General features: G+C 37.7%; 1 protein-coding gene across 1 annotated transcript; it reads right to left on the bottom strand.

Moving 5' to 3' along the window:
- Positions 1–16,132: 16,132 nt before the first annotated feature.
- Positions 16,133–20,178, bottom strand: adra2db (adrenergic, alpha-2D-, receptor b). The gene has a single exon (XM_004073313.4). The coding sequence runs from the start codon at positions 19,743–19,745 to the stop codon at positions 18,477–18,479; it is 1,269 nt and encodes a 422-aa protein (XP_004073361.1). The 5' UTR covers positions 19,746–20,178; the 3' UTR covers positions 16,133–18,476.
- Between the last annotated feature and the right edge of the window lie 1,311 nt (positions 20,179–21,489).

Below are 21,489 nucleotides of genomic sequence, written 5' to 3' on the forward strand. Positions count from 1 at the left end.
TAAGCTTCTCAAATCAATGTTTAGCTTTCATTTTAAGAAGGTTTACACTTGTTACACTTGTCTCTTGTATATTGTTTACAATAATAGTAACTGAACCCTGAAGCCCCTCCCACAGGAATTTGTCTGTATCAACAATGATGCATTTTTATGTTTCTCTCAGGAAGCTGTTTAAACAGTGAACCATCAACGTGTAACACCATTAGGTCATTTCTGCAAAATGATACGGACACCCCCTTGGTCACAAACCCAAATAACTATTGAAGCATTTACATGTCCAGTGTGATTTACTAAATCTCATACTCAACGTCAACCTTGCAATGTTTTTCTACAGTCTCTGTACCCCCAAGTCACACAATATTTTATGCAAAAAGTGCAGCTGACTTACAATTCCAAAGAAAAGTTTGAAAAGAATTCAGAGAAATGACATTTAAATGTGTTATCATCACGCATAAAACTTTTGGCAAGAATTTGTAAACAAGACGGGGAAGCAGAAAGGACAAATAAATAAAATGTTGAGTTCTGGTGCTGAGCATGCCTTCAAAAATGTTATGATTAAAAAATGTTATTTCTTTAATTAAATTAAAAGTCAAAATTTAACCATTTAACACTGCAAATGTATTCTTCACACATCTGTGGGTAAACTAGAATATTAAAAAGTTTGATGAATATTAAGGTTCTTTTCTAATACGGGAACTTTTTCTACATTGTCTTTGGGCTGCTCCCTTTCAGGGGAGCCACAGAGAATCATCCGCCTCCATCTCCTGCTTTTTCTCTCTGCAACCTCCTCAATCACACCCTCATGTTCTCTTTGACCACATCCATGAACCTCTTTGGGCTTCCTCTGCCTCTTTCCTGGTAGCTCCAAACCTTAGAATCCTTTTACCAGCATCATTACTGTTCCTCCTCTAAACATGTCCAAAAAAATCAATCTGCTTTCATGCACTTATCTCTAAATCCTCTCACATAGCTGGTCCCGCTGACAAATTCCTTTCTGATCCTACCTGTCACTCCCAAAGAGGACTTCAACATCTTCAGCTCTGCTACCTGGAGCTCCGCCTCTGGTCTCTTTCTCTAAGTCTCTTATCCGGCAACATGGTTGCTCTCACCACAGTCATCACCTTTCCTTTCATTCTTGCTGACACTCTTTTGCCACACCTGAAACCTTCCTTCTTCTGTTCCAACTACACATTTCTCTTCTCCTATTTCCAGCACTCTCTGTATCTCAGGACTTTGGACTCTTCATACTTAAAATCCTCCGCCTTCTTCACCTCTGCTCCGTGTCGCCTGAAAACATCATGGTTATAGAGATTCCTGTCAGACCTCATTTATCAGTCTGTCACAACCATGAAGGAGGTCAAAGATGATTCTCTGCGCTGTCCCCCCTCCTCCTGGAGCCCCTCTGTCACACACTGACAGCACACCTCACTGTCCAACAGCTCCCATTAATGTATTTTCCTTCCAGACATCAACTGGATGACATCTAGTGGGCAGGTAAGGAAATGGACACTTTGAATCTTAATAATTTGCCAATTATTTGCAAATAAAATTAAACTTATATACCTTAAAATTACTTTTCACTAAATGCATAGTCAACATATTTGACGCACAATATATTTTTCTTGTTGCACTTGCTGGTTTAAGTGAAGGTGAATTAAAAGGTGGAAAAATAAAACTTTTAAAAATTGAACTCAGTGCCTGTAAGTATTTTTAACCGCCCACAGTATAATTAGGCGTATCTTTGTGATTATTGGTTTGCCTTGTTATACGTAGAGTTCTCTTTAGTTATAGTCTTTTAAGGGCTAGTCTTTTTTCTGGTTTGCTCACATTTTATTTTTTTATACAGATTATTTTCTTTATTAATAGTTTTAGCGGGTGGTAAGGTGTCCAGGGATGCAGTCAACTGAAAAAACTTAAAAAAATCAACTGAAATCAACAAACAGACAGGCTGCTGCACCCAGTGAGCTAAAGTCTCACCAACACATGTGAATGGCACAGCAATGTGGACTCATCACAGCTAATTACTCCAAAGCAAATGAATTATTAAAAAACAAAACCTTTACTTTTGTGTATTTTCCCATTTCTCATGAATATTTTAAAGATCCTTTTAGAGGAACGAACCACTAATTTATAGGACACTTTGACATTCATTTGTAAAGTCACATTTATAAAACCTCTCACATCGACATTTCTTTGGTGTGCCGACCTGCATCTTGATTTATGAGGAAACGGTGCATTAACATCATGTGAAAGTTTAAATAAAAGTAAAACTTGAAAAAATAAAGTAAACTCCCAAGAGAGTCCAAAAACTTGGTGTAAGCAGTGCAATCCTTCCGATAGGTAAAGCATTAATCAAAGATTTGCAGAGCATGTCGTTTCATTTATTTTATTAATAGAACAGGTCAAGCAGAACCACATTATCAATCCAACCATATAATGAAACAAGAGATTTCAGATAGCTTTTTCTTTTCCTTCTTTGCATTCAGGCTGTGTTAGCAAACTGAAGCAAGATGAAAGATCAATGCCAAGTACCCAGCTCTCAACAGCCTTTTCCTCCACCCAAGCACTCACTCAGAATGTGAAAGACTGATGCTTCACAGCAAAATCCAGATACTGATACCTGACTCACAGGTAACACATCAACAAACGCATCTCATTACATACTGTGTGTGTATATATATATCTATATCTATCTATCTATCTATCTATCTATCTATCTATCTATCTATCTATCTATCTATCTATCTATCTATCTATCTATCTATCTATCTATCTATCTATCTATCTATCTATCTATCTATCTATCTATCTATCTATCTATCTATCTATCTATCTATCTATCTATCTATATCTATATCTATATCTATATCTACATCTATCTATATCTATATCTATATCTATATCTATATCTACATCTATCTATATCTATATCTATATCTATATTAATATATATATATATTATATATATATTATCTATCTATCCATATATCCATATATATATATATATATATATATATATATATATATATATATATATATATATATATATATATATATATATATATATATATATATATATATATATATATATATATAGATATAGATATATATATATATATATATATATATATATATATATATATATATATATATATATATATATATATATATATATATATATATATATATATATCTATATCTATATATATATATATATATATGGATAGATAGATAATATATATATATATATATATATATATATATATATATATATATATATATATATATATATATATATATATATATATATATATATATATATATATATATATATATATATATATATATATATATATATATATATATATATATATATACCCTGGAGAAATACCAGGGACTCAGAGAAGAACTGGAGAAAGCCTGGAAAGTGAAGTTGACAGTGGTGCCTGTGGTAATTGGAGCACTCGGTGGCAGTAACCCCCAAGCTGGAGGAGTGGCTACAACAGATACCTGGAAAGACCTCAGTCCAGAAAAGCGCAGTGCTAGGAACAGCTAAGATACTGCAGGACCCTCAAGCTCCCAGGCCTCTGGTAGAGGACCCGAGCTTGGAGGAGAAACCACCCGCGGAGGGTGAGAGGGGCAATTTTATATATATATATATATAAGTTTGGAAACACCTTCTCATTCAAATGAATGAGAGTATGTTTGTGAGGTATGTTTATGTTTATAAAGCTATTAATAAATATGAATTTGACCCACATCTTGTATTTTATTTTGTGAAGTGATTAACCGGGAGATAAATAGAAAAATGAAGGAGAACTGAAGCAGCAGAAAGGGGGCAAAAGTCCTAAAAATAAACAGTCTCTGTGTTTGTGTTGCTCTCTCTGTAGGACTATTTCCTTGGGGTGCCATCAGCAAACTTTCATTACCCTTGTTTTATTTTTCCTCTGCATTTATTTGGATGCCACAGTGGAATTGAGCAACTCCAGTACATGCAGAGAGGCCACTGTCCTGCACAGCTGTTCCTTCTTCAGCAATCGCCTTCAATCAGCTTGTTGCTTTGAGTTATTACTTCCTGTTGCCCTTTGGAGTTTTGCTACACTGTCCATGCAGCAACAAGTTCAAACGCCCTATCCTCCTTCATGGGTGCTTAGGAGAGATGACCAGAAAACAAAACAGTCTCCTTCCTGAGCTCAGATTACTGTGGACGAGTTGTAGATTTGTGAGAACTTGGTTTCTGCAAGTGACCTGAGTGATTTCCTGTTCCTCCAGGGTTTCAGGAAGGGCTAGAGAAGGTGGGGCCGTGCTTATGTGATTAGTCTCGACTTTTATGTCTGCAGTCGCATGGATCGTACAGAATGCAACTTCCCCCATTCAGGCTTTAACAATTAGGTTTTGATTTAAACACTTAAAAAAATGTAAGTGACCTTTATTTCTTATCGTAGGTAAAGATTATTTAAGTGTTTATTGTGAAGATAAAGACACATTCTAAATTTGGCGCTAAGTCTTTCTTGTCTGGACATGGAAAAAAGGGGTGGTGGGATCAAAGGTAGAATGTTTGTAAAATGTTTCCTATCTTTTTTTCCTTCTTTGAGTTACTTCTTGATCTTTTTTACAATCTAATATTGGGGCCACCATGAAAGAAATTAAATCAATATACAGAGATAAAGTTAAGAAAATATGAGAAAATGTATTTTTATAAGGAAAGGTCTTTCATAGCCTACTCAGTCATAATCTGTTTTTTTGTTGTTGTTTTAATTTCTCTTAGTAAACTGCCTTTTGGCTAATAATATTATGGCTTTAGTCTTGTAAAGTGACGAGTAATAACTTATGACATTATAACTTTATTCCTGTCACTTTTTTTAATTTGTTCTCGTATTTTTTATGCCTAAATTCTCATAAATGTTTTGGCATTATTTTATAATGGTACGACTTTATTTTCATTACAAAATTACAACTTCTCCCTCAAAATTTTAAAAGTTTATTTTCATTAAATTGCAACATTTTATTTAAATTTTTTGACTTTTTTATCTCATAATTTTACAACTTTATTCTCGTAAATGTATTTATTAGTTTTAATTTGTATGGGCCCTGCGACAGACTGGCGACCTGTCCAGGGTGTCCCCAGCCTTCGCCCGTAAGTGGCCGGGTTAGATTCCGGCAGCCCCGTGACCCCAAAAGGTCACAAAACGGAAGAAGGTGAATGAATGAATGAATAATTTGTAGGTGACCCTAATATTCGACTATATTTCTCAGTGGTTTTCCTATCTTTTGTTTGTTCTTATTTGGCCTTGTGTGTTTTTTTGGTGTTTTGCTTCCTGTTCTCAGCTGTTTTCTGTGTTGAGGGCACAGTTCCTGTGTGTTCTTTATCTGCATTAATCCAAGTTTCAGTGAAAATGTCTAAATCCTCGTCTCTAGACTGTCTCTCTGTATTAGTATTTTACTCCAGACACCGTACACAACAGCACTTCTACTTGTTTGTAAGAATATCACATTTCAGTTCTAATCCAGGTTTTTTACACTTGCACTTTGTCTAAAAAGAGCTCAGTTCCCGAAAGACTTTCTCCTTACAAAGAACGGTTCTGGGAATAAATCAAAAGGTCTTTTTTTGCTAACTTTGTGGCAGCTTTTCTTTAGAGCAATAATTAAAGATGCAAATTCTAAATATACTCTCTAATTTACTACAGCTGTTACTGAGTAAACTAATGTGCAAAAATTGTGATGTTGCTTTATTTATCCTCTTTTTTTTTAGGCAGCTCTGTAAACAGTAAGGAAAGCAGAGCTTTGTTTTTAGCTCACCAGAAGCTGTTTATTTACTCAGCAGTTGTGGAGCAATATTGTTTTTCTTTGGAATCATGTATCTGATCATTGGATGAATCTTCAGTCCATATTTACTCTTCTGTTTGCTCTCTTTTGATATTGTCTCCTTGGGGAAATTTGTGACTCTTTAATAGCAATAAGCTGTCTTCAGCAGAACACTGCATTTGCAATTTTGTCTTTTCCTTTATTCCTCCGAAACAGGGATCAAACTCGGATGTGAATAACAACAAAAAGCACTCCTTTTTGGCGAGGGAAGCTGCAAAGTCTCATGAATTCTCTGTGAGTTCACGTCTTTCACATCAAAGCAAAAATATTGATCAGCACCTCTGAATAATGAGTGTTTTCTCAAGGTCATAACTAGTTTTATAGAAAGTATACTGTCTCCCAGAGTTAATCCATAAAATATTTCATTTTATACATACAGTAATAGGAACTTGATCCTTTAAGAACAGGAATAAAACCTTGTTATCCTTTTTTTTTTTTTTTTTTTTTTTTACTAGGGCTTAAACACACTCCCATATCCGGGATTAGGAAAGCTGTGGAGCTGCGCCGGCATTTGAACAGTTTCCACTCGATTACGAGGCAGTTACACACACTTCCTGAATGACTCTTTTCAAAACTGTTAAAAATGCCAGAAAACCACATGTGGGAGAATGCAATTATTGTAATGACCAATATCTCTCTCTTGTGTAGAAGTGTGACACACAAATGTGAGCCCCTCACGATGGTTTCTTTTTGTTGTGAATACATGAAAAGTAAAACAATTCCCAAGAACAGACAAAAAGAAAGAAAAATGGCAAAACAGGACTTTTGATCAAAAAACGGTCAGAATTTCCATCATTTTCAACAGGGAGTCCTGGTTTTTAAACAGATGCATGCGGTGCAGTGTACAATCTCCATGTTTTAAAGCTGGAGCCCTTTCCTGTTTCTTAAAAAAGATATTGACTCACTCACTGTACTTGGAAGCCCCTGGCAGATGCAAGCTCTGTCTGGGATATCTGCACCCATCTGATAAATGTGGAGAGGGGTTCTTTAGCCAGCCAAAACTCTGCAGATGATACTTCAGCCGTTTCCTTATAGATGGAAGCATCAGCTTTTTGTTGTTTCAGCAACCTTTTGGAGTGGGTTGAGATTATTTTTTTCGGTTTTGTTTTGGTAACAGATCTCCAAAATGATTTATAAAAATGCATTTATGAGTCTACAGCCACTGTTGCATAATTCTAAACACTATGATACAAGTCTGTTTGTCTATATTTCCCCCCCCTCTTATGCAGCTGTGACACATCTTGATGGCATAATGGGGACATCAGTCTCCTCCCTGTTTTTAGACATCAAAGTTCCCCGTGTGTCACAGGTCATACAGCCGTTAATGGTGTATATGGCTGTGCTTGGAATGGACAAACACATTACAGCGTGTTAAAGGTGGGTGTGTCTTTGCAGTAATATCAAAGAGGAGATGAGCAGCATGCATCCCCATCTGACCTATTTGTTTCAGTGCAAGACTGAGGTGAGCACCAGAATGGACTCAAGTTACATCTTCTTGTTGAGACTTTGAGAGACATGCAAAACACACATGAAGCAGTTGCTGCATTTAGATTAAACATTAGTAAGTAGATGGAAACCAAAAAGCATGTTTTTTTCTGTCTGTAATTCCCCCAGTTCAGGGTAACAGAGTCTGCAGGATCCTGTCCTATCAATGAGAGAAATGTGGGATGAGGCATTCGTTTGTCCATCATTTCAACTAGAAGTAATTTGGCATGAAGCGACACTAGGTGTGCTCCATACTAATCAGAAAAAATGTGTAAGTATGCCGCATTGAAGACGCATTTGGAAAAACTCAAAAGCCAAAACTCAATCATCCTTATCCAGTTAGCGATGTCGCATGGTGCATACCTTTTCCAGTTTCTTCTTAATTTATTTTTTTTAAATTTCATTTTGATTTTTTTGAAATTACCTTTGTTTTCCAAAAGCTATTATTTTTATTTTGGTTTTTTTTATTTTAGAATTTTCTTTCAATTTCAATTTTTTTTCTATTATTTTTATTTGTTTAGTTTAATTGATTGTCTTTGTGCTCTTTGACATATTTTTGTGTGAGTGTTTTGTTACTGATCAGGTCACTAACCAATCCCAGGACCAATGAATAATCCCTTGAGGGTTTAGGGAACTTTCACACTCGGCTAGTCCTGCTGTCTCAGTTGAAATGAGCAGGGAATGCTAAAAAGGGGCTCACCTTTTTTGGGCTCTGGTTTGCTTTGTTTTCTCACAGTCAGATCAAACGGCTGCTCATTTGAGCGTGGAGTTCAGCTTTGATCAGAAAAGAAAGTACAAAAAGAAAGTATTTCTAGTCATCTGACCAACACAAGAGCATTCAACTTCTCACTATATCAGGACATTTCCCACCATTTTTAAAATGGATGGTAACCTACAGCTCCAGTTAACCAGCCAAGCAAAGTGGACTGCTTTTGCAAACTAAACCAGATGCCAACCAAGCAGCTGAGTGTGTCATGGGGGCATGAATAAAGCCAACAGTCATGAGTTTGGACTGTGTAGGCTGCAGTTCAATAAGGTTACATCTCAATAGGTTAGATCTCCATGCCCAACCTATAGATCTAAGATCCTGCAAACAGGGTTCACGGGTTTCTTTCACAGCCTAAAAGACAGAGAGACAGCCGCCAAATTGAAGAGGCAGAGACTGCTGATGATTGACCAAGTCTCAGACAAGAGTCTAAGACAAATCAATAGTCATTGTAAAGAGGGCAAAAAGAAGACTTACATGTTCAGACTAGAAATCTAGCATTCAACTAAATCGATGCTAAAAAGGTCCTTGTGTCTGAAATGATCCCTAACTAGACAGCTTTGCCACCAAACTACTGAGATTCTCTAAATAATTTTGATATTTTGCGTACTTTTTTCGTCACATTGTATCTCATCACATCAGCCAGTTTTAGCCATTTAAATGTATTCATTCGGGTCATTTTCCAGATGGTGAGCCTTCAACTTCTCTTTCATCGAATTAAAATTTTATAAACTTCTGTTCACCCCATTGAAATGAAAGGTTGCTTTGAATTATGGTTTCTTTATGTTGATTCTCCACCATTTTTTGCTCTACAAGTGCACCTTCAACTTTAAAATGTACTCTAAGTGCAACACTGCAGAAATAGGCAGAAGTATATACAGTAATAAGCTTTAGTTTTTGGATTCTAGCTGTTTAAATAAAGGCAAACCTTCCATTATCTCTTAGGTTCATAATGGGAAGAAGTTAAAGTCCAGGATTGGAGGACATCAAACCTAGAATGAGGACAGACCATAAAAAATGAGATGGGTTAACTCTTTGGACACATCATCCATTGATTTGAGTTTATTTAAAGACCTTTTTTTCAGCTCTGTGGTCTTTGTCATTCATGTCAAAAGGGATGTAATTGAACCTCTATTTTTCACGAAACTCATCAAATGGGCGCGACAAACACGCCTGACAGGTGTTAGAATATGGCCACTCAGCCTGTCATGGAGCTGACAGTTCTACAACAATTTGAACACCATTTTGACATCAAATCTAAAAAGAAATTGATGAAGTTCTTAAGTTGTCACCTGCACTCCGTTCATGTTGGATGTAAAATTTAACCACAAAGGTGAAAAAAGGTGTTTGATTTGATTTGATTTAGCGTACTGAAAGTGTATTTCTCAGCATGAGGTTGACATGAGAGAAAACACAAAGGTCATAATGTCATGAAAAAATAAAAAATAAATGGACCAATACTTTGAAAGAAGACTGTCTTTGTTAAATATTTTGGCTTGGTGGGTGTTCCTCTCTAGAGAATGTCTTCTCTAGTTGGGACAAGACCTGGGATATAATTATGCTGTCTCATTAAACTGTTGTGAACATAGTACCAAATGCTGACTGTTTTGGTCTGAAAATCCATGAATACTTCTCTGTAAATTGTCTGTGTAGAAACTCAATTTATTTCAAGAAAATAAAGCTTTGAACCTCCAACTAAAAAGGTTCTGGGGGGGTGTAAGCCAGACATCTTTTAGACCAATGGAAATGAAGAAAGGAACTGCTCAGAATCACAGTGTCAGAAAGTATTTATTGTTCTAAAGTTGGACCTTTTTACATTGCAAGGAAAATGGAATGACTTGATTGTGATCCAGTGGTTACCTATGAAAACTGATGTGGCTCCTCTTATTCTTAAAGTCCCACTTATTATCTTTGATTTATATCAAAAGTGTCCCCAGTGGTCTTTTAATTATGATTGTGCAGTTTGTAGCAAAAATCCCAAAACTTGTGTCGTTTTCTGGGACATTGTTTCTGCAGAGCGGCAGCAGTTCTACTTCCTGTCATCTGTCTTTTATGCCCTCTTCTGCTAGCTTACAGCCTCTTACAAATATGGTGCACTGGGGTTCTGTCCTCTTTTCTCATCTACTTCTACCCTCCCTCTCTTCTCTATTCTTGATCATTATTCATCATTTAGTTCCCTCTGTTTGGTGGATTCATGTATTGTCCCTCTTTCCCTCTCCCATCCTGGGGAGTGGGAATGCTTTCAGATTCCAGTTGGCTCATCCGTGCTCCTGTACCTGACCGTGTACCTCGTCTCTGGCTCGCCTCTACTACTGCTTCTACACCTGGCTGTGGTTCCTGTCTCCAGCTCGACTTGCGCCCCTGACTGTCCCCCCAACTCTGTCTGGATGAAGCTCGTCTGCTGGACTTTATATATGTAGTTGTAGATTTAGATAAGTTCATTCTTCTCTAAGAGTTCTGGTAAATCGCCTGTCCGTTCTGGGGGAGGATCCCTCCTTCATGTGGGCACCCCTGAGGTTTCTTCGTTTTTTTCAGAATCCGTTTTTTTTTGGGAGCTTTTCCTTATTGCGAAGGGGGGTCTAAGGGCAGGGATGCCAGTTTAGCTTAGTCAGTTTGTTAGTTCAATTTAATATTCTCCTATTGAACTCTATGTATTTATGATCCTTTTGATTTTATGTTTTACTTTTTCAATTACCGAAGCCCATCGAGACGAATGTTGTTGTGAATTTGGGCTATATAAATAATATTGAATTGAATTGAACCCCAAAGTAAAATTTGCGGTGCAAAATAAATTGTAGCAATATCAAAACTATCCAACCGTACAGTTTTGAGCCAGGTGCCAACAAGGAAAAAGAAGACGTGCATGGATCTAGTCGTCTACAAGTGGATGCATTAGAGTGGAACGAAGCAGGGAGCTTGTGTTCCACCGATTATAGCTTGTACAACACAGCTACAAACTATTTCAATCTACATTTTTTCATCAGCTCCTGATGCTCAACAATGCTATTTTAAGCCCAATGTTCTTTGTATTTCCTTCATCATGAGAAAAATGCCCGCAATAACATGTTAAAATCACCAAACACACATTTTTTTATTTATTGGAGTGGGTCTTTAAATCAGTCTTCAAGAGATTCAGGAAATGTCTCCTGTTAAGAGAAACTGACTTGTCATACTTTCAGAATATTTTCTTAGAGCCTTATTTATTTGCAAAATATAGACTGTTTAGTAAACATTCACACATATTTTTAATTCAAATCGTGCCAGTTACAAAATTTGAAGCCTAATCCCTTTAATTTCTCTAAAAAGAATCAAACCAAATTTAAAAAAGGTTTCATGGCTAATTTGGAGATTTTTGACTGCAGCAAAACAAAAGTACGCTCCCTGCATTGCTTTATTTCCTGTGGTTCTCATGTCCAATAGTTGCTTTGCTAGCTAATGATGATTTTCTTCTGTTTGTTGCTTTGTGCAGCGTAGAAGACAATGTTCCACAAGTCTGTGTCCTGTGCACAGGTGGTCATGATTAGGCTCTGCAGGCGGCCTTAATGAGCACCTGTGCCTGAATTTAGACCTGCATGCTCACCACAGGTTTACAGAATAACTGACACTGGTATAGAAATTACTTTAATAAAGGGAACTTTTTTGAATGTTTGGTGCTTTATTGACTTTGCCTCTTTGAAATTATTAGATCACCTCGACTTTTCTGGTGTTTTTAACCTCTGCCTAGCTTTAAATTATACTAGCTCATTCATTATTTAGCCAAGTGATGTTTGTGTAGTTTCCTCAAAATATAAAGCATTAAACCTTTACATGGATTTTGTTTAAAATATTTGACTATAGGTAGTTTGTTGGTGTTATCATGTTACTATTTGTTTTATTATTGGCCATTGTAATTCTGCCAATTTTGGACTTTATTTATTTATTTATTTTTTACAATGTTTTAGTTAATTTAGCTTTTATTTGAGTATTGCACAAAAATGTCTGGCAATTTCTGTATTTGTGTTAGCTTCTCCGTCTCTTCGATGTTTTGTTGTGTTTGGGGAAGGGACAGTACAACCTATTAGTTGAATTGTTACATGTTTTAACGTAGGCTCGTGCGGCTAATATACAGGTGCGGCTTGTGTAAGTAAATTATGTTGCAGCCTGTAATCAAGTGCGCTCCATAGCCCGGAATTTACAGTATCTGTTTAGCTTATTTAGTTGGTCTAGCTATTTCAGTGCAAAAAATGTTATTAAAGTCTGTTAAGTCCCACTCCAACTATATTTTTATCTGTTGTTAAATTGTTTCCAGTTTTTTTTTTAACTATGATTATGCTATTTTTAGCTAAGATAAAAAAATTGTAATTTTTTAAGACATATCAGTAGAAGGAATTAGTCAAAATTTGTCTCTGGGTTGTCTCCATTTGACTGTTGGCGCGGAAGTAACCCTCCATTGATGTCCCATCATCCCTTTGTCGACACTTACAGCTTACAGTCCCTAACAACCCCAATCTAACATTGGTGGTAACAAGAATGAAGAGCAATATAGGAGCTATCCAGCCCTACAGTTTTGAGACAGAAGCCAGCTCAGATGAGGAAAATGAAGACAATAGATCTGTTTGTCTGCAAATAGATGCATAAGAATGGAGCAGAGCAGACCAGGGAAACCATTCAGTTGCTGCGTTACAACTGATGGCTTTTTCAAAGCGGATTTTTCACAATTTTAAATTCTTAAATACACATTTTTAATTCTTGTACTCTTTTATTTATGTTCTCCATTATGAGAAAAAAGACACAAGAACACATTAAAAACGCCCAAAAACACGATTTTTCATGGAGTGGGTCTATAAAGTTTTAGACTATTAATAGAAACTTTCTCAGAATCAACTAATTTTCAAAGAAACAGTAATCAAATGCATTTACTACAGAGAATGCACATCCTCCAAGACCTTTTTATTCTTTTCTTGTCCTGTCCAAACAGGTCTCCATCTAGTCTTGCTTGCGTCACCTTCATCTAACCGTCTGTTTTAAAAACCACAGCTTCAAAACAGTTCTAAATGACACTAAAGCCTCCTGGTAATCTGTTCTTTTTGCAAGCATTTATGGTATACGGTATCTATAAGTTTGGAAAAGCAATCTGCTGTTTTCTATTTTTTAAAATACCCTGTGTCATATCTCAAGAATCAGGGCTCTGAGTGATTTGAAGTCCATTCAACAGTTTAAAGGCAATTTAAGGTGCTGCTGTTGATAACACACCTCTAAAAACTAGAAAACGGGTGGATTTTTTGTGGAACAGTTTGAAGTGGCACTTTAAGGATTTTGCACGAACTGTAAAACAAAATGACGAATGATTTTTGTATTACAAATAATGTGTTTCCTTTACTAAATGACATAACTATTTGTTGTTCTTTTACCTTGTAAATGCTTAGTGAGATGAAAACTTAATCTTTTTCATGAAGGGTCTCTCATTATATATAAATACCTAAAAGAAAAATCAGAGAAACAACAAAGAAATTTCTTAATAGGATGAAAATGAAAGAAACAACAACATGAAATTGTAAATAAAAATTGTCTCAAAATCAGAAGGCAACACATTTTTTTCCTTGTTTCATGAATCTGCTTTTTATTCAAATATTCATTTCTGGTGCATTTCATAATGTGTTGATGCATTTTGGAGATTGTTTAGAACTAAGAGATGCAAGATGGCAAACATAAGTGTTTGGTAAATTTGATACTTTTACATTTTGGATTTTGAGATTGATTATATATATGTGGATAAACCCCTCCCACTCATTTTCCTTAGAAAGAAAAGTCCTTCCTAAAAGTTACAGCTCACACGTTTTAGTTGCATGTGGCAGCAAAAGTTTGAGCCAACTATTCTAAATGTTGATTTAGAGACTAGAATAAAAGTCTTGTTTTTATTTATAAGTAAATGTACATTTATATTTTGATCTGAAACATAGATACTAAAGCAAACTCTGGCTTCCTTCATTGCATTTTTTATAATTATTAGAAAGCTAATATGCTTCTGATTTACCCCAAATTTGAGAAACACAGAGACATCTTTGCAACATGTATATGGAAAATTATTTTGAATGGAGTTTAAGTTTGAATAGTTTGATGAAGCAGCTCTGTTAGTGTTTTGATGCGTATTAAGAATATACGTAACCATTGAGACGGCTCGTCTCGCGCCCCCAGCCATCCCCCAAACTAAATCTGGATGAAGATCATTTGCTGGACTTTGAATATGTGGTAGTAGAGTTAGATAAGCTAATTCTCTCTATGAGTTCTGGAACATCGCCTGTCCGTCCTGGGGGAGGATCCCTCCTTCATGTGGGCACCCCTAAGGTTTCTTCTTTTTTTCAGGATTCCGTTTTTTTTAGGAGTTTTTTCCTTACCGTGTAGGGTCTAAAGGCACGGATGTCCAGTTTAGCTTAGTCTGTTTAGTTAAAGTTTTAGTATTATCCTATTGAATTCTTTGCATTTATTATCCTTTTTGATTTACCTTACAATTACCGGCACGAAGCCCACTGGGATAACTGTTGTTGTGAATTTTGGCTGTATAAATAAAATTGAATTGAATTGAATTGAAAATTTGTGTTATGCTTTGTTCTTATTCCAGACCTGAAAAAACCCAGATAACAGTCTTATTCTTTCTTCTTCTAAAATGTCTGACAATGTTTGAAAACCAAAAAATTATGATTTTATTCCTTAAATAACTGTAAATATTATTTTGTGTTTGCGTGTTTTTAAAAGATTACACAACGCTATACATTTTAAAAAAACTTTGCTCATTTTCTGATGCCCCCATTACTTAAATTGTTGATTCGCTTATCGCTCGGGACATTTTTCATGTTGTTTATTTTTTTTACTTTTTAACTTTCTCACAACAAGCATAACACATAAATAACAGGTCACAAAGTTTACACATCCAGAATTATTTCAGATTTAACAAACAAAATGTTCATTCTTTTTAGTTTAAATACAAATACTGACTATTTTAATAAATGCACCTTTTTGACCTTTTTTGTTGATTTTTTAATGTGTACAGTCTTTAAAAGTGACTATATTGTTAATGTGAAGCGAGAAAGCTTCTCTAAATCATTTAGGTATTTTAAGTGTCTTTACCAACTGCTTCCCTTTGTTTTCAGAATATTAAATATTTAGGTCTTTTTGTAAGGCTGAGAAAAAATATAAGATCGCCAAGTTTGGAGGAGGAAACTACAGAATGTGAGCACAAACTGTATTTTCTTGGATACAGCTTCAAATCCTCAGCGCCGTGGATCGCCCGCCCACAGAACCTGACTGACGGAACATTAAATCTTTGTTTCATAATAATTCTGTTTCCAAAACACAAAGAAAATGTCGTTTGTCAAGACATGTGCAGGATGTAAACATGCACGTTCAAGCGCAAAACCTTGTTATGTAACTGGGGTCTTCACCTTTGTACCTGTCTGGTTCACTTTGACACAGCTGCAGTGAGAAAGAGAAAAGACAAAGAAAGCTGAAGTGGGGGAGCTGCCGTTCCACCCTGACTTGACACCAGCAGATTTACACTAATAACAAAACGGCTCTTCTCTCTGAATCTTGGCCTTGTTCTCCATCAGCGCCTTATCTTGCTTCAGACAATTGAAAAAAAGCAATTATCCGCAGATACGGCAGCAAGCGACAAAGTAATGGAGCAGACAAGTAGAAACTGTTTCTTTCATCTTTGTGCTGCACTCATCACTAAACATTAACAAGCGTTTATTTTCTAACAGTTGGTAGCACAAATAGGCTTTCTCTTCCCTGACCTTAAGGACCTCTAACTCGTCACTCTTCTGCCATAAAGAAAGCGTTTTTCCTTCATCATCCCACTCCTGCAACATTTCAATTTCAGCTCAATCTGCTGATAAAAGCTTTGGACGAGAGTTTAGGACCATTGGAAAGGTACTGTATCCTCCATGAGGATCTCTACATTTGTTTACCGATCGGGATCAATGGAAGACAGGTGGAAGTGTCGACTGCAAAGCGACAGCGTCAAAACGGCCTTGAGTCAGAAAGTAAATATGAGAGTGTTTATTTGATGAACATCAAGGCGACGTGACAATTTGTCTGCTGGAACTCTGACTACAAGGTAAAACTCTAAGGAAGTTGTAAAATTACACACAATACATACATGTAGCAACACTGCACAACCTCCAGGTTCAGCACAGATCCATACAGGAGATCATCTCACTAACTTTCATTTATATTTATATTTTTGGGGTGGATCAACACAGTGTGTACCCTTACTCTTGTTCATTGACATCTGGCGCTCTATATATACTGAGGAGAGTAAAGTTTCTACCGATTGAGTCACTTTTTTGTGTATTCCATGAAGATTTCCATGCTACATCCCATTATTTTTCTTTGCTTTGCTGCAGAAACAAAACAAAAGCAAAGTAATAACGTGCAACAAGATGAGAGCTTTGTTTCGTGCACAAACATGGACAGAGGTGTATTTGACAAGGGAGTTTCCTCGCTCCTGCTGCAGCGGGGGAAACCGATGTGAAAACAACTTTACAGGGAAGTGGGATTCAACGAGGGAGGGGTTTTTTTTTCTGCCAGATACTAATCAGTGCACTGTCAGTAAGAGAATGCCAAATGAGCTTTCATGTAAACATTTCTAGCTTGATTAATGAAACACGAGGACCGCTCCTTGGAGGAATTAGAGTCTAACATCTGTGAGACATGACCGCAATAACTTTCACTTCCTGCTTGAGATGTCCAAGTTGAAGACCCCAATTTATCCGTGAGCGCGGCTGGATTTCCGCTTGATCCTTAAGTTCCCAAATCCCTTTGATAGAGTTTCTCCCCTTGCAGAAGTGCAGATTCTCTTCAACTTTCTTTGCTAATAAATAAAACAGCGGTGCAGATCAAGAGGAAATTAAACATGCAACCACCTTCCCTCCTGCTTCCCTTGGTGATATTTAAACAATGCCCTCATGAATCCTTCACCAAAAACTGCCTCAGATATTTCTCTGTGAGCATGACACCCCTCAGACGGCGTGATTATCTCTGGCAAGGCGCCACTGAGCTGGAGGAGTGCTTTGAAGACATTCCTAAGGCGATATAAATAGTGTATTTTTTTTCCTCAGCACCCCCATGTAGACAATAGGCTAATCTGGAAGTGGCCAGCCCTCCACTTGCTCTCCACCTATTTCCCAGAGAAGTGCAGTGCCTTTTGCATGCAAGCACTGTGATGCATTAGACCACACACTGCCGTCACGTTTAAATATGGCCTTCATAGCACTTATACCACCCTTTTCCTAAAGCTTGTCTCAACATCAAAATCTGTTTTACGATCAAGATTTGCAGTGATAGGAATTCTTTCTGCTGCCTTTTATTTTGAGACACAGTTTAAATAATCTTAATAATGAAAGGCGTTCTGGATTTCCTCTAAAATTCCAGCTTTTGGGAGCAGAGATTTTAGGAGATTTGGCTGACGGATACTAAGCTCCCTCCTTTTACAGCAATGCAAGTCCAGCTTTACCATCAATAAATGGACATGTAATTTGGGTGGGAAGCGGAGAGGATATTACAACCACCAATCAAGGGATGTTAGGAAAGAAATCTCTTATTCCAAGATGACTGATGGATAATAAAAACTTTTTTTGTACCAGAGGCTTTAATGATTAATGTCAACTCGTAAATTGTTGACAGAAAAATTCCAAGAGAAAAATGTCTTTTGAATGTGCAAAACTCTCCACATGGTCTGGTCATTGTTCTGGTGTGAGTTAGTGTGAAATCAGACTCTTATGTAAGTTTGACTGCTCAGTTAAAATAGTTGAGAGGCTTGCAGCAAAGAAGGAGGCTATAACAGTGAAGTACCTGGTGTTGTTTCAGCCTGTTGCTACACGTCTGATAGTAATTTTTTTTTCTTTTTTGGATTAAATGCATTTGCTGCTACGCTGGTCATACGGGGATTATGTCTCTGTTTTTCTCAACACAAAGCACTTTCTGTGAAATGGATGCCAGCTCTGGACATCAGCTTCTTGCTTTTCCTTTGAGATCCAGAACCTTTTTGAATGAAACAGATCTATTGAACTGCAAAGATGATTTTTTTTTATCTGTAATGTGAAGGTTTGCAAGTCCTTTTGTGTTAAAAAAGAACTACAATTTCCCAAGCTATAAATTATTAAACCTTATTTCAGGTAAATGATTCCATCTGAGCCTCACAGCTGAAATGAGCAATGAATATTTCTGCATTACTGCACCAGATTCAATTTATTTAAAGACTTTACTGCTACACAACACTGGACTTTTTTCTCATGATGGTTACAGTATAATGATGGGGCACTACATCAATAATATTACATTTCTAATCCAATTTAATGGGGGCAAAAAATGAAAAGTAAACACCTTTTTATGTGCGCTTTGAAGTTCTGCATACGATTTTCTTAAAGGCTTTTCTGAAATCTCTATTAAAAATCGTGTAAATGATGGGATTGACAGAACTGTTGCAGTAGCCAATCCAAAAGAAGAGGTTGAAAAGGGCGCCGGGGATGTAGCAGCTGTCTCTGCAGATGGCGTGGAGGGTGTAGGTGAAGAAGAAGGGGAACCAGCAGAGCACAAACACCCCCATCACCACAGCCAGCACGAAGGTGAAGCGCTTCTCGCGCATCTGGGCCACTTTAGTCTTGTTTGCCAGCTGCTGTCGCCCGGGTGGGTGTTTCTGCTCCGGGTAGGGCTGTAACGCCCGGGCTGAAGCCCAGGAGAGGCGGCAGCTCTGCGGCGGGCAGCAGTCCGATCCCTCCACCTTCCTGCGCTTGGTGAAGCGGTTGTGGCGCGGTTTAGTATCCGAGGAGGAGTAGCAGCTCTCCTCCAGGTCAATGTCATCCAGCTCGCCCTGCCGCTGCTGCTGGCTGCCGGAGCTCTGGCTGCTCGGGCTCTCAGCCTCAAACCGGTCCTTCCGGACAAAACAAGTCTCTGACTGAGACGGCTGCCTCTCCAGGCCGTTCTTAGCCACGAACACAGTGGAGGAGCGCTGCTTCGCCACTTTATAAATCTTACAGTAAACAAGGATCATGATGAGACCCGGAGCGAAGAACGAGACCATGCAGGAGGAGATGATGTACCAAGTCTCATCGTTCAGCAGACACTCCCTCTCGTCATGCTTGGTCATGAGGAGGGGAGGGAAGGAGATGACAGCAGAAATGACCCACACGATGGCAATCATCGACTTGATGCGCTTCGGCGTGCGCTTCAGGTTGTAGCTCACCGCTTTGGTGACTGACCAGTAGCGGTCCAGGCTGATGGCGCATAGGTGCACTATGGATGAGGTGCAGAACAAGACATCCAGAGCCAGGTAGAAGGCGCACCAAGTACTTCCAAAGTACCAGTAACCCATGACCTCGTTTACTAGAGAAAAGGGGATGACCAGCGTGGCCACCAGGATGTCCGCAGATGCCAAAGAGACTAGGAAAAGGTTCTGGGGCGCACGGAGAGCCCGGCTCGTCAGCACCGCCACAATCACCAGCACATTACCGACAATAGTGACCAAAATGATCACAGTAACCACAAGGATGATGAGCGCAGTCGCTACCTCTGTATGCGGCAGAATAAACGGCGCGTCGGTGGCGTTTTCATCACTGGAGACGTTTTCCACCAGCAGATTAAAATGGCTTAAATCCATTCTTGCTGCGTACAGTCCGTTGGCATCATTTTTTGGGTATTTTGCACCCCGTATTTTTCTTTTCAGAAACAGTTTCTGCAGGGCGCGTTCTGCTGATTTACTAGTGCATGGCGAGTAGCTGCGCGTAACCCTCCAGAGAGAACAAACGGAGCGCAGCCTGGTCCGAACCCATTCCCTGAAGACGCAGGTCCTTCATTAGAAGTCCTTCAGATACTTCAGACTCAAACTACATTCTATTCCCAAAGCCCGACGAGAGTGAGAAGTTCCAAAAGTGTGCGGAGAGGCTCCCCGATCGAATGGCGCTCCACTTTGTCTGTGCGTAATGGTCGGTTTTTGCGTTTTGGCAAATAGCTAGTCTATGGAGAGGGCCATGAGACGCACACTGCGGGTGGAATGAACGTTCTCACGGGACTGAGGTGACATCACTGAGAGAAAGAGAGAGAAAGGGGGGGGGGGGCGCACACATAGGGAGAGTTGGATCTCTGACTTCTGAGAAAAGCAGTTTTTCCTTCAGACCAAACCTCTGGTGGATTTTCTCTCTTTGAGCCTTTCCGTCATTTTCACACAGAATTTCTTTTACGTGTTCATGACTTTAAAGTCCCCCCAAAATTACTATATTATTAAGACTGTGCTTACAGCATTCTTTACACTTAACCCTGTTACGCACTAGAACCGATTCAACAACATCAGTTATTTTTATGATTAGGTCAAAGCTTAAAACAAAAGCATTCAGAAAAAAAGGTTGATGGATTTGGCCAAATAAAACTTTCTGGGCGGACAAGTTTATGTTACAACCTCCAAATACGGTAATTTATTTTTGTTTTTCTCTTTTTTACAGACACTCGTTATGTGAACTGCGCACAGTAACGATACAGTTACATAAATGGATTTACATGCCAGTGAAATCAAGCTAATTTGATCTGTTATTATTATGGTCTGGCACTGCAGGGCCATTGGGCTATACAGAATACAAGCGGCCAGCAGCTGCGCTCTTAGCAATCTATTTTTCACTGATTCATTTTTCTATAGTTATTCTTATGTCACTACAGAGTAAATGAATGTATTTGTTGGTTATGTTTAATTTTGAAAATAGAATAATATAATACATGTTTTTTTCTTATAATGTTTTACTTTATGCTCAGTTTTTTACATATTACATGAATGCTTTTCAAATATTTATTTGAAAATAATTTACATATATTTGATAAATGTGTATATTTTGTTTGTTATTTCTAATAGTGTTTGTGTGTATATTTATGTTATTAATATTTAGTTTAAACACATTACAAATGTTCAAAAGTGGGAATTTTCTGCCCTTTATAATGTTTTTGTACTTCAATTTTAATAAACCAGTATTTTTTTTAAACTTAAAATCAATTCACTGCGACAGACTGGCGACCTGTCCAGGGTGCCCTCTGCCTTCACACACAGGCTCCAGCAGCCCCGTGACCCCAAAAGCGACAAAATGGCTTAGAATATGAACGAATGAATAAAATCAGTTCATGGTTAATTTTCCTAAAGGGGCAATGATAGTAGACCTTCAGAGCTGAAGTCAATTTTTCCTCCCTGTATTGGACTGTATTCGTGGGTCGCCACTGCAAACCAGCTTTCACAGAGACGCACAGATGGTTTGGCAGAGATTTTTACTCCGGAGGGTATTCCTGACACAACCCTGTATCTTATTCAGGCTGGGGACCAGCACAGGGAGACCCTTTTTAAAGTCCAGGTCTTCTGTGAGACATTG

The sequence above is a fragment of the Oryzias latipes genome, chromosome 10 (genome assembly GCF_053564925.1).
Source record: "Oryzias latipes strain Hd-rR chromosome 10, Olatipes_Hd-rR_3.1".
NCBI classification, from domain to species: Eukaryota; Metazoa; Chordata; class Actinopteri; order Beloniformes; family Adrianichthyidae; genus Oryzias; species Oryzias latipes.

Coding starts and splice junctions, on each gene's coding strand:
- adra2db (XM_004073313.4), bottom strand. CDS start 19,745: ATGGATTTAAGCCATTTTAATCTGCTGGTGGAAAACGTCTCCAGTGAT.